This window comes from Erythrolamprus reginae, chromosome Z (genome assembly GCF_031021105.1).
Source record: "Erythrolamprus reginae isolate rEryReg1 chromosome Z, rEryReg1.hap1, whole genome shotgun sequence".
Classification (NCBI taxonomy): Eukaryota; Metazoa; Chordata; class Lepidosauria; order Squamata; family Dipsadidae; genus Erythrolamprus; species Erythrolamprus reginae.
Genome location: NC_091963.1, coordinates 31,298,063 through 31,322,527, shown reverse-complemented (window position 1 = coordinate 31,322,527; position 24,465 = coordinate 31,298,063). Strand labels below are relative to the sequence as shown.

The 24,465-nt window shown below is 41.2% G+C and overlaps 1 protein-coding gene across 2 annotated transcripts in view; it reads left to right on the top strand.

Annotated features, from left to right (window-relative positions):
* The first annotated feature begins 3,409 nt into the window (after positions 1–3,409).
* The window catches only part of NEBL (nebulette), a 192,963-nt gene continuing 171,907 nt past the window's right edge, over positions 3,410–24,465 (top strand). The window contains exons 1-2 of one of the 2 annotated variants that reach the window (XM_070767106.1): positions 3,410–3,706; positions 5,993–6,087. In XM_070767106.1, coding sequence (XP_070623207.1) covers positions 3,638–3,706; positions 5,993–6,087 — 164 coding nt within the window. In that variant the 5' untranslated portion in view covers positions 3,410–3,637. The remainder of the gene's footprint in view (positions 3,707–5,992; positions 6,088–24,465) is intronic. The other variant, XM_070767105.1, reaches the window with a different exon arrangement.

Genomic DNA, 24,465 nt, shown 5'->3' with positions numbered 1-24,465 from the left:
TTAGCAGCATCTGGTGAGGAACGCTATGAATTTATTACAAAAAGGGCATATTGTATATAAACACACACAGTTCTCTACAGTACACATAGAGTCTTCAGTTTATGATAATTAAAAATTACAATTATATTGAAAAAGTGATTTGAGACTGGTCTTCTCAGTTATGACCATCACAGCATGTATGTGCTCAAATGATCAAAATTTGGGTGCTTGGCACATGATATACATTTGCAAAGGTTGCAGCATCCTGGGGTCATGGGATCATTATTTGTGGAGTCTGTGGAGAGGGGAGGCATACAAATCTAATAAATAATAAATAATAAATAAATAGAAACATAGAAACATAGAAACGTAGAAGTCTGACGGCAGAAAAAGACCTCATGGTCCATCTAGTCTGCCCTTATACTATTTTCTGTATTTTATCTTAGGATGGATATATGTTTATCCCAGGCATGTTTAAATTCAGTTACTATGGATTTATCTACCACGTCTGCTGGAAGTTTGTTCCAAGGATCTACTACTCTTTCAGTAAAATAATATTTTCTCATGTTGCCTTTGATCTTTCCCCCAAATAACTTCAGATTGTGTCCCCTTGTTCTTGTGTTCACTTTCCTATTAAAAACACTTCCCTCCTGGACCTTATTTAACCCTTTAACATATTTAAATGTTTCGATCATGTCCCCCCTTTTCCTTCTGTCCTCCAAACTATACAGATTGAGTTCATTAAGTCTTTCCTGATACGTTTTATGCTTTAGACCTTCCACCATTCTTGTATCCCTTCTTTGGACCCGTTCAATAATAAATAATAAAATAATAATAAAATAAATAATAAATAAATAATAATAAATAATTTGTAACCTTGCCAGCAAGCTTCCAACATGCAATATCATTAGGAAAACTAGATTCACTGACCAACCGCATGACTTAGTTACATGGCAATGGGTAACAGTGAAAGTGAGGTCTGTCTTTATTCCATACTATTTATGATATAGGTTCCTGAAAGGTCTCCTTATATTCCATGTGTTTAAGTGTTAGCTGGAGATTGCAATCATTTCCCTGACTGGAATCACAGGAGCAGAGCACAGACACAAATATGTTACATAAAGATATGCCAGCATATTTTCGATTTATTTTAAAATGCCTTGTGTAGTTTAAGCAGTAGCATATCCAATAAATTAATGCATTGATTTGCTTTCCTGCCTAAATTTACTAGGATATTCAGCTATTGCTATTTGATGACATTTTGGTAATATTGACCTAGAAGTCCTGGGATCTGCAAAGGAAAATTTGTTATTGCATAGGGCTGGTGTTAGGACTTTGTCCAAAACAGTTGAGTTGGCAATACAGTGGTCCCTCGATTTTTGCGAGTTCGAACTTTGCGAAACGGCTATACCACGGTTTTTCAAAAATATTAATTAAAAAATACTTTGTGTTTTTCCCCCCCTATACCACGGTTTTTCCCGCCCGATGACGTCATATGTCATCGCCAAACTTTCGTCCACCTTTAATAAATTTTTTTTTAAAATAAACTTTAATAAATAAACATGGTGAGTAATAATCTAAATGGTTGCTGAGGGAATGAGAAATTGCAGTTTAGGGGTTTAAAGTATTAAGGGAAGGCTTGTGATACTGTTCATAGCCAAAAATAGTGTATTTACTTCCGCATCTCTACTTCGCAGAAATTCGACTTTCGCGGGCGGTCTTGGAACGCATCCCCCACGAAAATCGAGGGAACACTGTATATAAACTGAGCTATGTCTGATTTGCTGAGCGTATTTCTCTGAGTCACCCTCTTTGTTTCTCTTTAGCTCTGCATAGCAGCTCTGAGTCCGCTTTGGAAGAAGTGGCATATAAATACAATAAATAAATAAGTAATTTTTCTCAGCAATCTCTCTGTATTGTAGTTATATATTATAGCTAAACAAAGTTAGCTTTTTTGGTCTCCTCATGCTCCGTTTTGGAATGGGGAGCCACCCACTGCCCACGCACCCCATTCAAAAAATGGGGCATGAAGAGGCAAAAAAAAGAGCATTGCATTCCAGGCAGTGGGTGAAAACAGTTCCAAAAACGAGGCGTGCAACCAGTGCTACCTGCCGTCCAAAACACAATGCTCTTTTTTGATCTCTGCATGCACCGTTTTTAGACTCGGGGAAGAAAGTGTTTTCAGGCAGAAGCCCCACGATCCTCTCCCTGATTCCAAAAACGGAGTGTGTGGAGACCAAAACAGAGCACTGAATTTCAGGCGACAGGCAGCCGGTTGCACGCCCCATTTTTGGAATCAAGGAGGAAAGTGTTTTCGGGTTGCAACTGCAGCCGGAACTGCCTGCCACCTGAAATGTGATGAAAACGCTTTCCTCTCCATACCAACTGGTGAGTCATCTTGCCTTATGCATCTTGGGCAGCATCCCTGCTGCCTGAAACCACCCAAAAATGTAATGTGTGGAGGTAAAAAACAAAGAAGGGTGTGCATGTGCATGCTGGGGCTACATTAAGATGCCCCCAGTTGTTTACCCTCATTTGGGGAGTGAAGGTGCATCTTATTCTCTGAAAGATACGGTAAGTTGTTTCAACTGCCACCTTCAAAACGACGCTATAGAGCACTGCACACCAAGACTACAGTACTAGACACAGGAACAGTTCCCCCTGAATGCCAACACTCTGCTAAACAAATAATTCCTTCACAACTGTCAAACTATTCACTAAGGCTACATTACTATTACTATTAGTCTTCTCATCGTTCCTATCATACATCTCCCCCCACTTATAACTAAATGACTGTAGCCTGTTGCTTGTATCCTTACCATTTATACGTATTAATATCGATTGTTTCCTGATTGCTTATTTGTATCCTATGACAACCATTAAGTGTTGTACCTCATGATTCTTGACAAACGTATATTTTCTTTTATGTACACTGAGAGCATATGCACCAAAGACAAATTCCTTGTATGTCCAATCACAATTGGCCAATAAAAAATTCTATTCTATTCCATTCCATTCCAATCCATTCCATCCTCTCTTCTCCTCTCCTATTCTCCTACCTTTCTATACCTTATTCTGGGGCTTATATATATATTGACATAATTATGTGTATTGTAAGCAGTTATCCCAATACTTATCATGCTTCTAGCATGAAGTGTGAACAAATGACAGTATTTTTAGAACGAGTGAATGGCTTACTTTGCATTTTGATGCCTTTCACAATGTATTTGTGTTCCCACCACGCAAGGATAAAACTTTATTATTTTTTTTTTTTAAAAGGACACATTATCTTGCTGGCACCCACTTACCTGCTAGGTTTAGGCCCCATGATTCCTCAGTTGGAGGCCTGGAGAAGGGAGGCGCCAGACTTGAACGCCCGACCCTTCAGTGCGGAACTGCGGGGGAGCCGAGCGCGCAGGCACGAGGCGGAGGCTGGCGCAGGCGGCTCCAGGCAGAAGCTCCCCTCCCACTCGCTCGCACATGCTGCCGAGCCGCCACCGCCGCCGCCAGCTGGAAGAGCCGCGCATTTTCGGCCGCTAACCTTCCACTTAGTCCGCAGGCTGCCCCCGGCAAGTCACCTTCGCTTGCGGCGGGCAAGGCATGCCCCTGACCTCCTGGGCGGCCCTTACCGCCTGGACGCTTAGCGGGGAGGCTGACCATGAACCCTCAATGCGCCCGCTGTGGCAAAGTCGTCTACCCGACCGAGAAAGTCAACTGCTTGGATAAGGTGCGCGCGCGCCAGGTGGCCGAGCCAGCTGCTGTTTGGGGCGAGGGGCGGCCGGGAAAGATAGAAGGGGACCCAAGCGGGAAGGCGGGTGGAGGGGTGGGCGAGGAACAGCTTCGGGATGGCTTCGTTCCCTTCCCTCCGCCTCCGGAATCGTCTCAGATTTTTACGTGTGCAGAAGTGGAAGGACTCCAAACTGGGACATTTTGGAGGCCCTCCTTTCCTTTAGCGGGGGAGCATTCTTTGGAGAGGGGGGGGGGGCGATGCTGAACTTAAAAGGAATGTCGTTTGCAGTTACGCGCGGAGCCTGGGAAGAGCCTTTCCTACCGGACACCTGTCACCTGTCTTGGATGGCAGCTGCCGCCACTGCCATTTCATCTCTTCCCCTCCCTCCCCCCTCCCGATGTAAACCGTGCGGTTTATGCGCGGGCAAAAGTGTTGCTTTCGAGCTCCCCAAACAGAACCGGAGGATGGGGGGGAAAGAGGTGGCTGAGCCTCGTGGTTGCGCGGCGGGTTCCAGGAGGGGCGGATGGGTAGAGAGAGAAAAGCTTGCGCGCCTTTCGGACCAGGAGGCTCAAGAGGAGGTGCGGTGCTGAAGAGCACGGCGCGGGCTTAGCTTTTCCTTGTGCTTTTGGGAACTGGGCTGCGGCGGGAGCGGGGATGAGCGGAAGCGCTGAAGGCGGCGGAGCAAGCCGACGAGCAAGTCGCCCGGGCAGCCCCTGCGCCTCCTCCCCCACCCAGTATCGCAGTGGCGCTGGCTTCAATAATGAACTTGTCACCCTGCGGCTGACGCATTGCTAGCCTTGCCTGCGGGAGGAGGCGAAGGACTGTGCCGAGCTTGATCTTCCTGTCAGGTTCCAGAGTTTCTCCTTCAGGCCCCTCATCCCCCCCCCCAAACCTGCTCGTCTGGATAGGCTTCAGAGGGAGTGAGGAGACAAGGCCTCCTCCTCTTCTTCTTCGATGAGAACGCCGCGGGACTGTCTCATTTCGACCTCCCCACGTCCTAAAGGTGAATCTCTCATCTGGGCTCGAACTGCTGCCTTGTCTCCAGCGCTGCAATGCAGAAGGGGTTCCTTCGGCGGCAGCTGTTACGTAACGGCGCCCGCCCGCCGGCTTCTGTAGTCAAAGCTTCGCGAGGGTGCAAGGAGTACATCACCTCCCGAACCCGCTCTTCTCGGCGAAATGATTTCTGTCTAGCCCGCTGGGTATCACAAATGTGCGATTGTCTGAAAGAAACCGCAAATAGTGAGGTGGTGACAAAAATGCCTTGCTCCCCCTTCCCAAGGAGGAATAAACAGATTTTTGGCCGGCATTAGGGTGGGTCTTTTAAAATACACATATAAGTGGGTAGCGTGGTTGTTTTCTGTTTCGGGATGGGCCTTGATAAATTATGTATTTTAATCTCATGTCCTTATGTTACTCAAAATAACAGGGACAATATTTTCTGGAATAAGGGAGAAATATAATGCTGTGGGATAGGCTATAAAAGAAGGATGCAAGTCGGATAATGTGATGTTTTTAAAATTTTAAGTAAGATGTCTGTCACATTGGGCTTGGCTAATATAGTAGCAAAATGCTCAGCCACTAGACAATATTTAAGAAGGCAGATTAAAGAAAAAGAATAACTGATAGTTACAAGCCATGCTATTATTTTGGGAGGAGACTTTATATCCCTAGCCACTTTCAAGAAACTCTACATAAAGTTTTAGCAAGCAATAGGAAATGCTGGTATTTGGGTCAATTTAATCCCGGCCCTCACAAAATATTTCCTCCTTTCTGTGGGTACATTGGAGCAAGAACACAAAAGGAGCCAGTGAAAAAACAATGAATTGGGATTGTCTGTTAGAAGCAAAACTTCAGTCCATGATTTTGTTGACATCAGTTCAAAAATGCTCCAAATTCTTGAAAACGCTTTACAACATTATCACAAGCTAAGTCAACAGCAACCTGAATGAAAATGCTCCAGAAGAATGAATGGCACTTTTAAATTGTAAAGCAGCAGCTGAAGTAAATTCTCTATAGCTGAGAAGTATTCTCTATAGCTGAGAACGATTTCTAGGACCCCATACAAGCAGAATGAGCAAGTGATACATTGTATAATAGAGTGGTTTGCCATATTTTGTAATCATATACATTTAAAGGTCCTATTTTGTAAGACCATTAAATCTAGATTTAAAAAATTACTCAGTTGTAGCCCTGAAAACCAATAGATCTTAAAAGCATCCCACTCACTGCATAAATGCTATATTGACAATGGTAATACTTATAACCATACAAAATTTCTTTCAGTACTGGCACAAGGGATGTTTCCATTGTGAAGTCTGCAAAATGGCTCTAAACATGAACAACTACAAAGGATATGAAAAGAAGCCTTACTGCAATGCGTAAGTGTTAAAATGTTAACTTAAAGAAGTGTACTCATACATACTCATTAGCTCCAGGTGGCAACACCTTGGTGATTTGGATGATCTTGAAAAAAAGAGAAGCAAGGAGAAGTCTGATTACTTCTTGAATGGGATGTAATCAGAAATCTCAGGACTATAGGCTAGGTGGAAGAGTAAAAAAATATTCCACAAAATGGGCACTTTGCATTATTATCATTATTATCATTATCATTATCATTATCATTATCATTATCATTATCATTATTATTATTATTATTATTATTATTATTATTTGTTGTGATTCAGCCTGAGGCTCCTCAGGGACCAGCTGGATCTCTGCCGGATCCATGCCCAGAGGAGGAGGACAGTGAACAGGAGGGGGAGGACCAGGCAGACAGGGGAGAGGAACGTCAGGAAGAGGAGGAGGGAGAGCAGCCTGAGACCCCCGGGGGGGGCCTCTCCCCAGCTAGTAGCCTGGATTCATTGGATGAAGACGCACAGGCTATAATAGACATGAGGCAGAGATGTGCAGCTCAAAGATGGGGCCAATTAGAAAGGTATTTCCATCCCTGAATTGGCAACAGCTGGGTTTGGGTGTGGTTCTCCTCAGCAGGGTTGAAAAGGCAGGCCCACCATTACAGTCTTGTGGAGAGTTATCAACTGGGAGTCCTGTGACCTTGCTTCGATTCTTGGCGTCTCTGATCTTGGCTTGTGGCCTAGAAGTCTGGAAGACTTGGGGGAGGCGTGGGTTTTATTATCTCCAGCGTTGTTTTTGTCAGCAAGAATCCTGTTTTATTGCCTGGCCTTCGTGAAACCTCTGTGAAGCTTCATAGTGTTCCTGTCTGTAAGAACAGCTTTTGTTACCTGTGTTTGCTTTCAATTATATAAACTGCCTTTGCTTTTTACCAGTGTGTCTGGATACTCTTTTTGGTTGGTGTTGGCGTCTGGGGGGACCCAGACAGAACAATTATTATTATTATTATTATTATTATTATTATTATTATTATTAATTAGATTTGTATGCCGCCCCTCTCCGTAGACTCGGGGCGGCTCACAACAATAACAAAGACAATGTAAGAACAAATCTAATAATTTAAAAAGCACAGTTTGTAGAAAAATACTCATGTTTTGGAGCCAACACTATCGAAAGGTTAGTAGATATGTTTTATGAAATATTTTTATGAAAACTGGGTATATACCATACACACACACATATACACTTTTCCTAAAAATATTTCATAAATATAGAAATATAGAAATTTAAACAAAATCAAATCATTTGCTTGTTATATTGCTAAAATGTCCAGGATGATCTTGTTTAAAGGTAGATTTATGGGGGAAAGCCTAATTTTCCTTTCAGGTAGGTAAAAAAGGTAAAGGAGTTCTTGCAGAATCTTACTCTGCTACTCATTGCTGACTATGGGGATAGTGGTGGTCATATGTATGTTCATTTCAAGGCCATTGAGCCAGGGCTGTCCGAAGACATTTCTGCTGTCATGTAGCCAGGATGATGTAATGGGGTCCTGTTACCTTCTCAGCAAAGTGTTAGCTATTTATCTACTCACGTTTGCATGCTTTTGAACTGCTAGCTTGGCAGGAACTAGGTCTTCATGTGGTGATTGGGTCTCAAACCTATATTGCTGGCTTTCCAGTCAACATACAAACACATAGATATTTATAGATATATACATATACACATGTATACATTGGATATATATTAGCATTTATTAAGCAACGGAACAGCTTATCTCCTGAAGTTGTGGGTGCTGCAACATTGCTGGATTTTTTTAAAAAAAGAGTGGATAACCATTTGTCCAGAATGGTATAAGGATTATGATTGTGTAAATTGTAATACAGTAGTTTAAAATGTCCAATCATTAGGATACTTTAGACTCCAAAATAATCATAATTGGATCCAATGCAATATATCTGCATTCAATGCAAAATACATATGCAATCATGTTAGGAACAATTTTAATATACTGCCCACGTAGATTAAAAATAAACACTCTCCAGGAATAAATTTTCCAGTGAACATTTTATTTCCTTCAGTATAATCTAAATGCTTTCAGTTTCATCAGGGACTTCTTAATTGGATGTTCGATATTTTATAAATCCATTTTTGCACACTGGTAATGGAACACTTTCATTTAAATCTATTCCTTGTGGTTCCCCAAAGCTCCTTTTGGAACACATGGAATATTAAAATGTTTGACTTGGGATGTGTGCCCAATACATCTAGTTTAGTATGCATAGTGTTTGTTTGCCTTTCAGAAAACAGAGTTCCTTTTGATTTCGAAAAGGGCAAGTTGCCTTTTGTTGCTTGTAATTTATTTACCTGCTTTTGTTTTTCATCTTGTTGGTCAAACAAAATTAGGTTGCTTTCTATAGTTTATTTTTTTAAAAAATCTTCTTTTAATGTTAGCAGGATCCTAGAACTCCTATTGAGGCAACAGGAAACTGAGTTAATAGGAATGAATGTTGAATAACAAAATAACAGAGTTGGAAGGGACCTTGTTCAAGCAGGAAATTCTACACCATTTCAGGGTTGTCCAATCTCTTCTTAAAAACCTCAAGTGTTGGAGCACCCACAACTTCTGGAGGCAGTGAATGTCTTTTTACAACTGGCCTACTCTTTGGTAAACTAAAATTATTATTTTTTAAATGTGCAAGAAATTTAATTTGCCTGAAAGCAAGTACTGGTGGGCCCATAAAATAGAGAAAGTGACAAAATGAAGAAATGAAATTGCTTTTGGACTTTAGAATTCAAACAGAAAGGCACCTGCCACATAATACCCCAGATTTAACAGTTGTTGTTAAGAAAGACACAAAGGTCTGGATAGCAGACATAGCGGATCCTGTAGGCGGCAGAATAGAAGAGAAGGAACTGGAGAAGATAACAGAATACAAAGACCCAGAAATAGAATAACTGCAGAAAAAAGAAAACAAAGGTAGCACCAAGAGGCACTTAGATGGTATCCCAAAATACCTGTAGTAGCAGTTGAATAGCATCAGCATTAATAAAGTAACCATCAGTCAATTGCAAAAGACAACTTTAAATGGAGTAGCTTACATTCTGCAATCATACTTCTAATATAGGGGTGTCAAACTCAAGGCCCGCAGCCTACACCCAGCCCTTGAAGTGCTTAGATCTGGCCTGCAGGACGACCCTAGAAACAGTGAAGGACTAACCCATGATGCTCTGCCAGTAAAACTGGGGTTTCAGGAGGGCAGTACACGGCCCTCCTAAGCACCATTTTTGCTGGCAGAGGGTTCAAGAAGCCATTGCAGCCAGAAAGGGAGCCTGTTTTCACTGGCAGAGCACTTGGGCCCAACTGATGTTGACCTGACACCCCCCCCTCCCAGATTAAACACAACCCTGATGGACCCTCAATGAAATCGTGTTTGATACCCCTGCTTTAATACCATACATCGCACACATCTGGCTATCCCAGGCTATAGGAAAGAACTGGATAAGTGATTAAAAATGCCAAATCCATTCTAAATCTGACTCAAAAAAGAGTAATTATGGAAGGATCCTTGGAGTCCTAGTAGTGGATGATCATTTAAACATAAGCCAGCAATGTGTGGCTGCAGCCAAAAAATCTAATGCAATCCTTGGTTTTATAAATAGATGCATAGACTCAAAATCATGTGAAGTACAGTATTAGTACCACTTTATAAAGCCTTAGTAAGACCAGACCTGAAATACTACTTTTGGTCATATTATAAAAAAGGATATTGAGACTTTGGAAAAAATGAAAAGAAGATCAACTAAGATGATTAAGGGCCTAGATATAAAACCACCTGAAGAACAGTTGCAGGAATTGGGTACGCCAGTCTAGAGATAAGAAAGACTAAGAGTGACAAGACTAGGAGTGAGTATTCCAGTATTTGAGGGGCTGCCACAAAGAAGAAGGAGTCTGCAGAGAGGGACGGCATACAGATCCAATAATTTATTTATTTATTTATTTGTTTATTTATTTATTCATTTATTCATTCATTCAATTCAATTTTTATGCTGCCCTTCTCCTTAGACTCAGAGCGGCTTACAACATGTTAGCAATAGCACTTTTTAACAGAGCCAGCATATTGCCTCCACAATCCGGGTCCTCATTTTACCCACCTCAGAAGGATGGAAGGATGAGTCAACCTTAAGCCGGTGATGAGATTTGAACCACTGACCTACAGATCTAAAGTCAGCTTCAGTGGCCTGCAGTACAGCACTCTACCTGCTGTGCCACCCTGGCCCTGTGATGATGATGATGATGATGATTATGTCAGTACAACACAGCAAACGAGATCACTATGCTGGATTTTGTATTTCATCACCAGTCGGGCGCTTCCCAAGCACCTAGGACTGCGTGGTGTAGTGGCGAATTATGTTTGACGATCCCAGTAAAGCGGCCTTTTGCAATTCACAGATGGAGATTTTGTCAATTCCGATGGTTTTTAAATGTCCGCTGAGATCCTTTGGTACTGCGCCCAGCATGCCAAGTACCACTGGGACCACTTTCACTGGCTTATGCCAGAGTTGTTGTTGTTGTTTGTTGTTGTTGTTGTTGTTATTATTATTATTATTATTATTATTATTATTATTATTATTATTCAAAGTACCAGAGGGCAGGATAAGAAGCAATGGATGGAAACTAATCAAGGAGGAAAGCAACCTGGAATTGAGGAGAAACTTCCTCACAGTGAGGAATATTAACCAGTGGAACAGGTTGCCTTCAGAAGTTGTAGGTGCTTCATCAGTGAAGGTTTCAAAGAAAAGACGGAACAGCCACTTTTTTGAAATATAGGGCAATGATGGGTTAACTTTTTTGATGCCGAGTGCCCAAAGTGTGCGTGCACAAAACTCCAGAATGCAATGCCAGCCCCCCATGTACATGCTCCCCCCTAGCATGCACACATGTCTCCTGTGCATGTGCCCCACCCCCTTGCCCCTTTTTGGCTTTCAGATTGGTGCAGTAGACTTTACAGGCCACAAAATGGGGCACGGGAAACACCCCCCTGTGCCCCCATGCCCCATTTTGGCTCTGGAAAACCTCCTGCACCATCCTGGAAGCCAAACTAGGATGTGGGGATGCTGCACAAGGCCCCAAAATAGAATAGAATAGAATAGAATAGAAATTTATTGGCCAAGTGTGATTGGACAAACAAGAAATTTGTCTTAGTACATATGCTCTCAGTGTACATAAAAGGAAAAGATACATTTGCCAAGAATCATGTGGGACAACACTTAATGATTGCTCTAGGGGTCAAATAAGGAAATAAGGGGTCAAATCCAATGTCAGTGTCCCCGTGCATGCACCCTATCCTTGTACATAACCACATGCATTCCCCATATGCACGATGCCCCCCATGCATGTGTGGCAGAAGCCCAAATATCAGATGGCTGGTGGGAGGCATATGTACCTGCGCAGTGGAGCTGGGCTGGGGCAACAGCTGGCTTGCCTGCAGAGAGGGCTCTGAGGCCATTAATTTGCCATAGAAACATAGAAACATAGAAGACTGACGGCAGAAAAAGACCTCATGGTCCATCTAGTCTGCCCTTATACTATTTCCTGTATTTTATCTTACAATGGATATATGTTTATCCCAGGCATGTTTAAATTCAGTTACTGTGGATTTAACAACCACGTCTGCTGGAAGTTTGTTCCAAGGATCTACAGTGATCCCCCGGTTATTGCGTCCCCGACCATTGCGAACAGGGTAATTTGCGATTTTTCAACCCGGAAGTCAAAATACCATCTACGCATGCGTGCCCTTTTTTTCTATGGGCACGCATGCGTAGATGGCAACCGGGAGATCAGCTGCTGGGCGGCTTCCCTGGGTCTTCCCCCTCTTGCTGGCATCAGCGAGGAGTTTCCCCACCGCCCACGCAAACTCCTCGCTGCCGCTCGCCCGCCCTTCGCCTGCCCACGCCGTTCGCTCCCCCTCTTGCTGGTGGGAGGGCGAGAAGCCCTCCCCAGCACCCGCTCGCCCGCCCTTTGCCGCTCGCCCGCCCTTCGCCCTGGCCGCTTCTTCCCAGCGGAGAAATTCCAGCCCCCACCTGGTCCCGCCCGATCCTCCTCCCTGAGGCAGCTCGCCCTCCCATGGCCGCTTCCTCCACCCTCCATCGCAAGCCCTCGCCACCGCAGCCAACGCGCGCTGCGATCTTCAAGCCCGGCTCCTTTCGGCCCAGCATCCCGGGCCAAGCAGCTGCCTTCCGTGACTGAGCCTGGCTGGCCCGGAAGATCGTAGCGCGCGTTGGCTGCAGCGGCGGCGACATTGCTGCCGGCTTGGCTTCGCTCGCTCGCCGCTGAGGAGCCGAAGATTGGGGGGCGGCGCGGCTCTTTTAAAACATCGCCGCCGACATGGGGGGCTTGCTAGCACCCCCCCAAACCCGGGTTGGGGGTTCGGGGGGGTGCTAGCGAGCCCCCCCATGTCAGCGGCGATGTTTTAAAAGAGCCGCGCCGCCCCCCAATCTTCGGCTCCTCGCTAGCGCTGCGGAAGTTTAAAACACCATCTGCACATGCGCAGATGGTGTTTTTACTTCCGCAGTGCTACTTCGCGAAAACCTGCTCGTTGCGGGGGGTCCTGGAACGGAACCCTCGCAACGAGCGGGGGATCACTGTACTACTCTTTCAGTAAAATAATATTTTCTCATGTTGCCTTTGATCTTTCCCCCAACTAACTTCAGATTGTGTCCCCTTGTTCTTGTGTTCACTTTCCTATTAAAAACACTTCCCTCCTGAACCCTATTTAACCCTTTAACATATTTAAATGTTTCGACAATGTCCCCCCTTTTCCTTCTGTCTTCCAGACTATACAGATTGAGTTCATTAAGTCTTTCCTGATACGTTTTATACTTAAGACCTTCCACCATTCTTGTAGCCCGTCTTTGGACCCATTCAATTTTGTCAATATCTTTTTGTAGGTGAGGTCTCCAGAACTGAACACAGTACTCTAAATGTGGTCTCACCAGCGCTCTATATAAGGGGATCACAATCTCCCTCTTCCTGCTTGTTATACCTTGTTATGCCATCACAAATATTTATTTATTTATTTATTCATTCATTCATTCGTTCGTTCGTTCAATTTTTATGCCACCCTTCTCCTTAGACTCAGGGCGGCTTACAACATGTTAGCAATAGCACTTTTTAACAGAGCCAGCATATTGCCCCCACAATCCGGGTCCTCATTTTACCCACCTCGGAAGGATGGAAGGCTGAGTCAACCTTGAGCCGGTGACGAGATATGAACCGCTGACCTTCAGATCTAAAGTCAGCTTCAGTGGCCTGCAGTACAGCACTCTACCTGCTGCGCCACCCCGGCTCAATATAGGATCTCTCGCTTGAACAGGGGGTTGGATTAGAAGACCTCCAAGGTCCCTTCCAGCTCTATTCTGATTAACAATTAAAGAAGACATCTGGTTGTGTGACAAATCAATCTAGCTGTAATTGATAAAATCACCATGTGTTATAAATGGCAGCTTTACCTGGAACAGCTTACATTTTGCGATGAAACCTTTAATACCAATAAATATTAACATCTGCCTTGGGACAAACATCAACATCTCAGGTTCTTGGGAAGGACTCAATAGGTGGATGAAAATGCCAAATCCAGTCTGAACATTTGGCTGATTGCATGATGAACTACAATAACAACAGGTGCATCTTTAGGCATTAAAATATTACCTACCATCTGAAAAAGTTTTACAATAATTTACCAAACCAAAGGTTAAATGATTAATTTTCAAGTAGTAGCTTGAATTTCTTACTGTTTATTGGACTTGGTTTAATATTCCTTATACAGTGATACCTCGTCTTACAAACGCCTCGTCATACAAACTTTTCGAGATACAAATCCAGGGTTTAAGATTTTTTTGCCTCTTCTTACAAACTATTTTCACCTTACAAACCCACTGCCGCCGCTGGGATGCCCCGCCTCTGGACTTTCGTTGCCAGCAAAGCACCTGTTTTTGCGCTGCTGGGATTCCCCTGAGGCTCCCCTCCATGGGAAACCCCACCTCTGGATTTCCATGTTTTTGTGATGCTGCAGGGGAATCCCAGCAGGGGAATCCAGCAGCGAAAAAATGGGCACTTTGCTGGCAATGGAAGTCCGGAAGTGGGGTTTCCCAGCAAGGGGAGCCTCAGCGAAATCGCAGCATCGCAAAAACACAGAGGTCTGGAGGTGGGGTTTTGAGGACTTCGGTGTTTTTGCGATGCTGCGATTTCACTGATGCTCCCTTCACTGGGAAACCCCACCTCCAGACTTCCGTTGCCAGCGAAGCGCTCTTTTTTGCGATGCTGGGATTTCCCTGCTGGGCTTCCCCTGCAGCATCGGAAAAACACAGAAGTCCGGAGGTGGGGTTTCCCATGGAGGGGAGCCTCAGGGGAATCCCAGCAGCGCAAAAACAGGTACTTCAGCTGGCAAAAGGGGTGAATTTTGGCTTTGCACGCATTTATCGCTTTTCCATTGATTCCTATGGGAAACATTGTTTCGCCTTACAAACTTTTCACCTTAAGAACCTCGTCCCGGAACTAATTAAGTTTGTAAGACAAGGTATCACTGTACTACTAAATTTTAATACTCTTAATTACTGCAGAGAGCAAAGTCTTTCCTTGCTTGAAGAGTGATTTTAATACATGTTACTTACATATTTAATACTGAATGCTTTACTTATTCATATGGCTGATATGAGCCTCTTTTAAAATTGCTGTTTCAAATATGAGCATTTCCAGAAATGTGTATACAGTATAGAATTTGAATCTCTCAGGGGATGTTTGCTCCTAGGCTCCTGTGAGCAGATGAGACTGTAGAACTTGCATTATTATTCACTATATTAAGGATGTCCTTAAGGCTTATCTCCTTTTGTGTGTGTGTGTATGTCTCTGTGTGCTTGATATTAATTATGTTAGAAAAAGGTGAATGGTATTTCGGAATGCTTAAATATCACCACTTTGAACAGCATGATCATCAAATAGGAAACTGACAAATTGAGTCAATATCTCGTGTGAACATGATCCTCATTAAAAATCAATCCTTATCCTGCATTGAGAAAGAGGAACAATATAGAAAATAATCTTTTCACCATTTCATTTCATTCAGTGGAATATAGGAAACAGTCAGCCTTTGTGAACTTTAGCTTATGCTAACTATCAGATTTGTAAATACACCTTCATAGGTTTCATTTCACGTTTGGCACTTACTCTAGGGTATTGCAAATCATTCAATAATATAGTTTTATATCAAAATTTTAAATTGAGCATAAACATGACAAATTTCTGCAAAGATGACTTTGTAATGATATCTCATACAATTCAAAAGTAAACAATTTCATATTTTATGATATGTGCTTAATCTTCATAACAGTAGGTTAGTTTATTGTTTATCATTTTTTCACTTGAGGACAAATCATTGTTCAAGAGCTTAAATGTTGCTGGTAAAAAGCAGAAACTTACAGTATAAATCAGTAAAACTGATTTATGAATTTATGATTGGATCTAGTCACATTTAGAGAAGATTTGTTGATACTAGTGGTATAAATTAAATCTTGTAGTTTGATAGAAAGCTGATTCTATAGCACATCACGTTAACTTTTAAACATATTAATCAAAATACAGTATACCATAATTTACTGATTTAAGGTTAAATGAGTGAAATCAGTCGCAAAGTAACATGAGCTTGGCATAAACTCATGAATTGTTAATTTGCCAAACCTGTTAACAGATATGTTATCCTAGCAATCTATGTTTGCTATACTTAGCCAAAACTATTTTCATTTCTCCCTTTGAGCTCAATTTCTATTATACAGTGGTACTTCTACTTAAGAACTTAATTTGTTCTGTGACCAGGTTCTTAAGTAGAAAAGTTTGTAAGTAGAAGCAATTTTTCCCATAGGAATCAATGTAAAAGCAAATAATGTGTGCAAACCCATTAGGAAAGAAATAAAAGCTCAGAATTTGGGTAGGAAGAGGAGGAGGAAGAAGAGGAGGAGGACAGTCGCTGCCGAAGGAAGAAGGTGAGGGGAGGGGAATCAAAAAAATCCAAAACTTTAAGTCTTTAAAAAAATAAAGAGGGACTCTGAGGCAGTGAAGAAGAGCACGTGCCTCACATACACCCGGCGCGAGGCTGCCTCCCATACACTGCGCCAGAGAGAGAAACACAGACAGTCGAGAGAGAGGAACCTCCCGTTCCTTTGACCGAAAGGCAGCTGCTGCTTACTTCCTCTTCCTTTCCATGCTGAAAGACTCCCCTCTCCTCTCGCTCGCTCGCTTGCTTTGTAGCTGGCGCCTTTCCTTCACTGTGGTTCCTCCTCAGTTTGGCTGAAGCTGAGTTGATTCGGCCAGGGTGAAGTACCCCCTTTTGCCTTTCTGCGGCCAGATACTCCAGGAGGCAACCTTGCACTGGGTGTATGGGAGGCAGCGTGAGGGAGTCACCACAGCGAAGTGTATTCCCTCTCCAAGTGCCCAGAGAAAGGAAAATGCTTTGGTTGCTCTGGGCTGCCAAAGCTTCCTTAAGTGCCACCGAAAGGCTCCTCTGGCAGCCAAGAAAAGCCCGAGATGGCCGGAATTAAAGGGGAAATGGCACTCCCCCAAAGTGCTGCTCTCAAATTTCCTGGGAAATTTTTCTGGGCTCAGGTTCTTAAGTAGAAAATGGTTTTAAGAAGAGGCAAAAATATCTTGAACATCCAATTTTTATCTATAAAAGTTCTTCAGTTGAGGCATTCTTAAATAGAGGCACCATTGTATTATCCTTTATATGATTTTAATACTTTAAAGTCAACTTTTAATACCTGGTTTAGATTGATGTCTAGGTGCAAAACTCCAGAATTTTGGGGGAATTTCTGCTATGTGTTGGTCACCTGGAATTTTGCAGCCAGATATGGTGAACCTAATTCCAGATTATTCTCCCATTTCTTTTAATGTAGTAAAATAAAATGCTGCAAAAAGATGTAAAAAAAAACAAAAAAACATATTGACATCTAGATATGGGTTTAGGATTAAATGGAACTTAAAGTTTGGTAGATAAAGTTATAAATGAAAGCTTTAACTTAATTATGAAACTTTAAAGCAGCAGAAATAAATTGATTTAATGAAGCATGGGAATAAGGACTGCTTTTGAAGCACATTATTTAGGAATGTAGCAAGATAATAGTAATTATGAATCCAGACAAAAATCCCAATCTGATGTGGTATGGGAGAGATTTTTTTGTGGTTTTTCTGCATCTGATGTAAAATAAGAAATATATTAATTTTAAAAAGCTCTACAAATGTGTTTCTCACTGCTTAGAGCATTCCTGGGAGTTGAAGTCCTCACAACTTAAAAGTTGCCAAGGTTAAGAAACACTGAGCTGAAAAACACTACAACAAAAAGATATAATTTATGGGATGGGATGCAATTTGTTTGGGTGGGTCAGTTTATGTGAGACCAGGGATACAATTCTATGCAGATTTTGCACAGCACATAAAGACTGCACCAGTTGCAATTACTGTAAAGAAAAAAAAAGGTCTTTAAATATATTGAATAAATTCTGAATACTAACAAAAATGTTTTTGTGGGGTAGTAGTAGAATTTGGTGCAAGAGTTCCTTAAATGCTAGTAGCAGCCAGAAGGCAAAGCATTCTAAATACATTTTAATGATGTCAGAATCTTCAAGGATCAGACTGGATATAATAAATTCTGCATCAGAAACAAACTTGTGTTATGTATAGAGGATTGAAATTTGGTGGTAAACGGACCTTTTTGCTTGTACTTCAGCCGCTAGAAACCTGTAATCCTCCCTAGGTTGGATTCATACTTCATTACCAACTTTGATTTTTATTCTGATATGGATAAAAGTATTATTATTGGATTGCTACATATTGTTTTTATCACTGTTGTTAGCTGCCCTGAGTCCACGGAGAGGGGCAGCATACAAATCCAATAAATGAAATGAAATGAAATTAGTTGGGAATGAACGAATGAATGAAGGTGTGTGTGTATGTTTGTACGTGTTTATTATGTGTATGTATGTTGTGCATAGAGAAGAGTCAGAAAATTGGAATTCTGGAGTGTTATCTTGTTAAGATGAGGCCATGTATATTACCATTTTGGACAGAGGAATAGAATCCTCAAATACAGTATCATAATTAAATTCCTATTTAGGCATTTCCCTCATATATAAACTAATGCATTAGTATATTTTTAAGACTTCTATTATATACCTGAAAGATGGAATTAGTTAATGGATTGACCATAATCCAGGTTTCAATTGTTCATTAATGAATAGGCATTCTTGACTTTTCAACAAGTGATTGAAAGCACATTTGTAATGCTAGTATTAGAAGTCTGCCTTCTATTTATTTGAATTACATTACCTTAAGATCCCCCTGAAAGTAGAGGGAAGAGAGAGCGATAGAGGGAGGGAAGTAGTATGAAATATAGAAAGAAAACAGATGGGAGATAAAAGTAGAAAAGGCGCAACATTAGGATATCCATTCATGGCATTTTGGACAGAAATGTATAATTATGTATGTTACGATACTATGGTATAGGTATGGATATTTTATGTAAAGATGGTGAAAAAATAATAATTTTTTGTAAAAAAAGATCCCCCTGCTTACAAATAGTCCTTGACTTGTGAGCACGAACTCCAAATTTCTGTTGCTAAGCAAGACAGTAATTGAGTTTTGCCCCATTTTCTGGCCGCAGTTGTTAAGTAAATTATCTCAGCTTTTAAGTTAATAACATGGTTGTTAAGTGAATCTGGCTTTCCAATTGATTTCACTTGTGAGGTCACAAAAAAGGATCATGCTGACACCGGGGCACTGCAATTGTCATAAATAAGAGCCCATTGCCAAGCATCCGGATTTTGATCATGTGACCGTGAGATTTTTGGTTGGTAAGGATTAGGCACCATCTTAGACGGTCGAACTTAGTTTTCTGGGCACCTGATAGTTTTCTGAATCTTTTCTATGTCATCAAGACACTAAAAAAAACAAACAGCACACTAAACATTTTCTATAAGAGGCAGTTTAAAAAAATTACAGAGGTCCGGTTTCTTTAAGTTTTCAGTTGTTTTTCATTTAATGTAGCAAAAAAGTAGAATGGTCTATTCATGTGCAAACTGTGCTGTTTTCTGTACATGCAAATAAAGTCTCTTTTGAGTTTTGTCCTTATAAATAAAGTGTCCTTTGAGCTTGACCTTTGCTGATTTCATGGACACATTAATTTACTCTTTTGGACAATAATATGAAAGTCATTTGCCATTGGTTTATTCCACAAGGTTTTCTCAGCTTCCCGTCCTGTTTACAACTTGGCCATTCCCTTACACCAGTGTTTCTCAAATAGTGGGGTGGCCCCCCCCCCTGAGGGAGCACAGAGCGATGCCAGGGGGACACGGGACCCCGAGGAATTTGCTTCTTTTGCTGCAAGGAGTAGGGTTTTTTTGCACCAAACAATAGGACAGAGTAGGAGATATAACAAACCCTTAAGAGACACCATGGAAACATATTTATCAGGGATGAAAAGAAATGAGGAGAGAGACAGAGATAATGAGACAAACGTTAAGTCTCCCAAAAACTAAGATGAGGAGATATGACCAAGCCTATGTAGTGCTTGGCTTCACTGTATGTTTACTACGTGTAAAAATGTTGGCAGCGGACAGCATGAAGTCAAATAAATTAAGGTGTCACTTAAACACATCACACCCCAATCACGCTGATAAGTCGCTTGAGTTTTTTCAGCGAAAACATGGTGAATATTGCAAACAATTGACCCGGCGGAGAGTTGGGTGTGTGCGAAATGCTCACTTCTTCCTAGGGGAGGCGTAACAGAAAATAATAGAGAAACACTGCCATTTAGTCTCATTGGGATCAGCAACTCTATTGTTAAGCAATGTCATGTGAAACGTACACTGTTTCGGGATCCCCTGCTATCATGTGAGGCTTCACTTGCATCCCATTCATTTTTGGAAGAAGGTAAGGGACTTTGTCATTTCAAGTCTCCCTATCCTCCTATCTCCCCCCATCTCTTTTTTTTGGGCCCAGTTTACCTGACACCACCAGCTGTGCCTCCTGGACTGGCCCGGTGTTTCTTTTGCCCATTGTACTGTGTAGCACTACTAGCCAATGTCTTCTTTCATGTGTGGCCTTTTTTTTGCATACTAGCGGGGGCATCCTTTTACACTCATACAGCCAGTCCTTTCATCTGGTGGCCTTCTTTTGTGAAAAGAAGTCTTAGCTGGCACATGAAACAATTCTAGTGAAACAAAAGAAGGATTTTTGTTGCCAAGTGCAACAAAAGAAGGACCTGGTCAGGAATGGCACACAAGGCTTGAATGATGGATGAATGGGGTTTTTTTTAATATAAGGTTTTAAAATTTGTATTTTATTTTACTATTGTATGTCGCCCTGAGTCCATCAGGACATGGGCGACTTATAAATTGAAGTAAACAAATAAGGCAGTAGACATCTGCCTATCTACAGCATTCAATTGCCAGCTCTGGGACAATTCCATGGTACTTCCCGCACAAATGATCAGAATAGTGACTCCTATGGTGGGTTGGCAACAAAAATCAGTTGGAGAGGGCAGCGCTGGCAACAGGGATGTTTGAAGGCTGGTGGGCCAAAGATTGTTCACATCACTGTGGGGTCACCTCAGGAGCCAGAACCTGGATGATCAGTTGTAACTTTCTTTCTTCAGCACTATCATAACTTCGAACCGTCACTGAATGAATGGTCACTAAGTGAGGATTATCTGTATACAATAGTACCTCTACTTAAGAACGCCTCTAGTTAAGAACTTTTTTAGATAAGAACTGGGTGTTCAAGATTTCCCCCCCTGTTCTTAAGAACCATTTTCTACCCGAGCCCGGAAAAATTTCCTAGGAAATTTGAGAGCGGCATGAAGGCCCAGCCAGTTTCCTGGGCTGACAGAGGAGCCTTTTGGTGGCGCTTAAGGAGGCTTTGGCAGTCCAGAGAGAACAAAGCATTTTCCTTTCTCTGGGCGCCTGGAGAGGGATTAAACCTCTGTCAGGGCACCAGAGAAAAGAAATGCTCCCTTCGCTCTGGGCAGCGACTGTCCTCCTCCTCTTTTTCCTTCTCCTCCCACCCAAATTCCGAAATTTGTTTCTTTCCTAATGGGTTTGCTGGCATTATTTGCTTTTACATTTATCCCTATAGGAAAAATTGCTTCTACTTACAAACCTTTCTACTGAAGAACGTGGTTATGGAACGAATTAAGTTCTTAAGTAGAGGTATATTTAATGTAAATGAACGAACGAATGAATAAATAAATAAATATTTATTTCCCTGTTTTCCTTCCAGTGTAGTTACCCATTCCCCTATCTTCTTTGTTTTCTTCTTGTTTTTGGCTCTTTCTGATAGGAAAGGGGATACTAGGTGTTCCTGTAAATACCTCTGTGTTTCTGTATGTACAGTATGTAGGTGGTTTATGTTATGCAAAGCTCTGTTATATGAATGCATAGCCACCTCTGTTTACTAAGTAAGAAAAGTGAAAGAAAATGCAATTGTTGAGATCTTTGGGATTGTTTACAATTGGAGTGAGCAATACTCAGCTGGAAGGAAGGGATAATATACAAGATTTCTAACCATTTATCTCTCTTTCCCCATATCAGCTGTTGCTTATGGAGAAGGAAATGTTTTAAATTAAATGGCTCTTTAAAGTAAATTTTTCATCTTTTGACACTAAAGCATTGAAATCGTTCAGTGTTTGTTGGTCTGCTTGGGAACCAAAATATATCTGCTTTTCTGAAAGCTTCAGAAAAAATGAATACAATGAAGATAAGATTGTTAATTGCATAAAAATCCAGACAAAACAAATCTGAGGAAAAAAAATCTTTTTCTGAGAGCCAACTGTCCTTGCTTCCAAGAGAAATCCCTTCACATTTGCCAGAACCTTTGCTAATGTAGTAGAAATAAAACTATTTGGAGAAAAAAATTAAAAGAATCACAAAAAAAAGAAACAAAATCAGCAGTCTTATTTAAAGTTTAAAAAAGAAAAGAAAATGAAACAATGAAGATAAATCATCAAAAATTAGTACTTTAAACCTTGAATCAAGAGCTTTATCATGATGTTTTAAAACAATATTTTCCAAATTTTTCATTATAATGGAAATTCTCTAAATCCCCAACAGACAACAAAATACTATAATTGGCCTTATGGCCAGAAAATACTATTGTCTCAACTCATCTAAAAAGCATGTGGTGGAAACTATGTTAATGGGCAATACATTTATCCTGAATGTTTTCCTAGGAATACAATTAGAAATAGGCTACTGCCCGGATGAGGGTGAACGCAGTTGGGTAGCAAAAATGGAGCTCCACCCCAGAATATCCAATTTGCATTGAAAGATTTTGAAAGAAAATGCAAGGCATCCTGCATAAGCCATGCCCACAGTATGGTAGTAAAAAATTTGGTGGCCCTTCACTGAATACAATATAGATAGTCCTAAACTTAGTGACTGTTTTAAGTTACAAGGCTAAATATAGGGAAAACAATCTTCCTCACATCTTAGCATTCTCAAGGTCATATGATCAAAATTTAGGTGGTTGGCAACCAGTATGTGTTTAAAGTAGTTGTAATGTCTGTAGGGATCAACTACCGGTAATCACTATTTGCAACTTTACCAGCTTGTTCTGATAATCAAAGTCAATGCAGTGATTTGCTTAACAATGACATGGTTAAAAAGGTTATAGAATCAGGTGCAACACATTTAGCAACTGCTTTGCTTAGCAACATAAATTCTGGTCCCAACTATGGTTGTAAGTTTTATTTATTTGTTTGTTTGTTTGTTTGTTTGTTTATTTATTCATTCATTCATTTACTTACTTACTTACTTACTTATTTATTTATTTATTCCAATACAAATACACATTGAAGAGAAAGATATGTAATAATATAAGTAAAGAAAAGAATAGAAGAAAAGATATAAAAGTATAGGTGAACATATTTGAAAGGAAGAAAAGATATATGAGATAAGGAGAGACAATTGGACATGGGACAGAAGGCACACTGGTGCACTTATGCACACCCCTTACTGACCTCTTAAGGAACCTGGAGAGGTCAATCGTGGATAGTCTAAGGGAAAAATGTTTGGGGTTAGGGGTTGACACTACTGAGTCTGGTAATGAGTTCCACGCTTCGACAATTCGGTTGCAGAAGTCATATTTTTTACAGTCAAGTTTGGGGCGGTTAATATTAAGTTTGAATCTGTTGCGTGCTCTTGTGTTGTTGCGATTGAAGCTGAAATAGTCATTGACAGGTAGAACATTGCAGCATATGATCTTGTGGGCAATACTTAGATCGTGTTTTAGGCGACGTAGTTCTAAGCTTTCTAGACCTAGGACTAACATAAAATATTTGTCAAAAGTTATGAAAAGATTGGGATTTAATTCTACAAAATGCTTTGGAGTGTGCAGAATGCAAAGGTTGTTTGCAACTCTATAGAAAGGGCTCAGACAATAGACAAGAAGGATTGATCTCTCTGCTGAAGTCAGTAACTCAGTAAATAGAATGCCCTAGGCTCTTGGAGCTCTGAAGGAACTGTTGTTCCTGGAAATACATTTCACCTGACAAGTGTTATTACCTTGAAAATAATCTTCGGAATATTTCAAATACTAAAATGTAATAGAGTTCATTACTGCTACTGATGTACTTCTTTATTGAAAGCGTGAAGCAAATGTTCCCTTTGCCCCGTTGGACGTGGCCCTAGAGGCCTTGAGCATCAGGACTGTGAATTGAATCCGAGTCTCTTTGATTTAAGTTCATTTCTGTATTTCATGAAGCTTTATATTCTCTAGGTCTCTGTTGCTAGCCTGCCTATCTTTCAATACCCTTTTGTTCTTCAAAAGCTCACAAATTCATAATTGCTTTGCTATGTTTGGTTGCTATGTGCTGTAACATTAAGTATGGATGTTGGTAGCTGTGTGTTGAAAGACTAAGTCCTGGCTACTAGCCTGGAAATTTTTTAGTATTTTCAATCAAGTGCTGTTTTGTTTTATAATTTAGAGACAGGAAGAGGAACAAAGTTGCCATTAGCCTAATTTGTTGGATGATTGGTACTGGATGAGCATAGTACCTTGAGCAGTAAAACATTAGCCTGTTAATGCTGGATCCATTATGCTCCATTGCAATGAGGCTTAGGCTGGCATTTCAAAGGAATGGAAGAAGAGTGTTTAATTTTCTGTCCTTTTTCCAAATATATTTATTTATTTATTGGATTTGTATGCTGCCCCTCTCCGCAGACTCGGGGCAGCTAACAACAATGTTTAAGTTTAAGTTTAAGTTTAATCAGATTTGTATGCCGCCCCTCTCCGCAGACTCAGGGCGGCTCACAGCAACAGCAACACAATGTACAACAAATCCAATATTTAAATTAATTTAAAA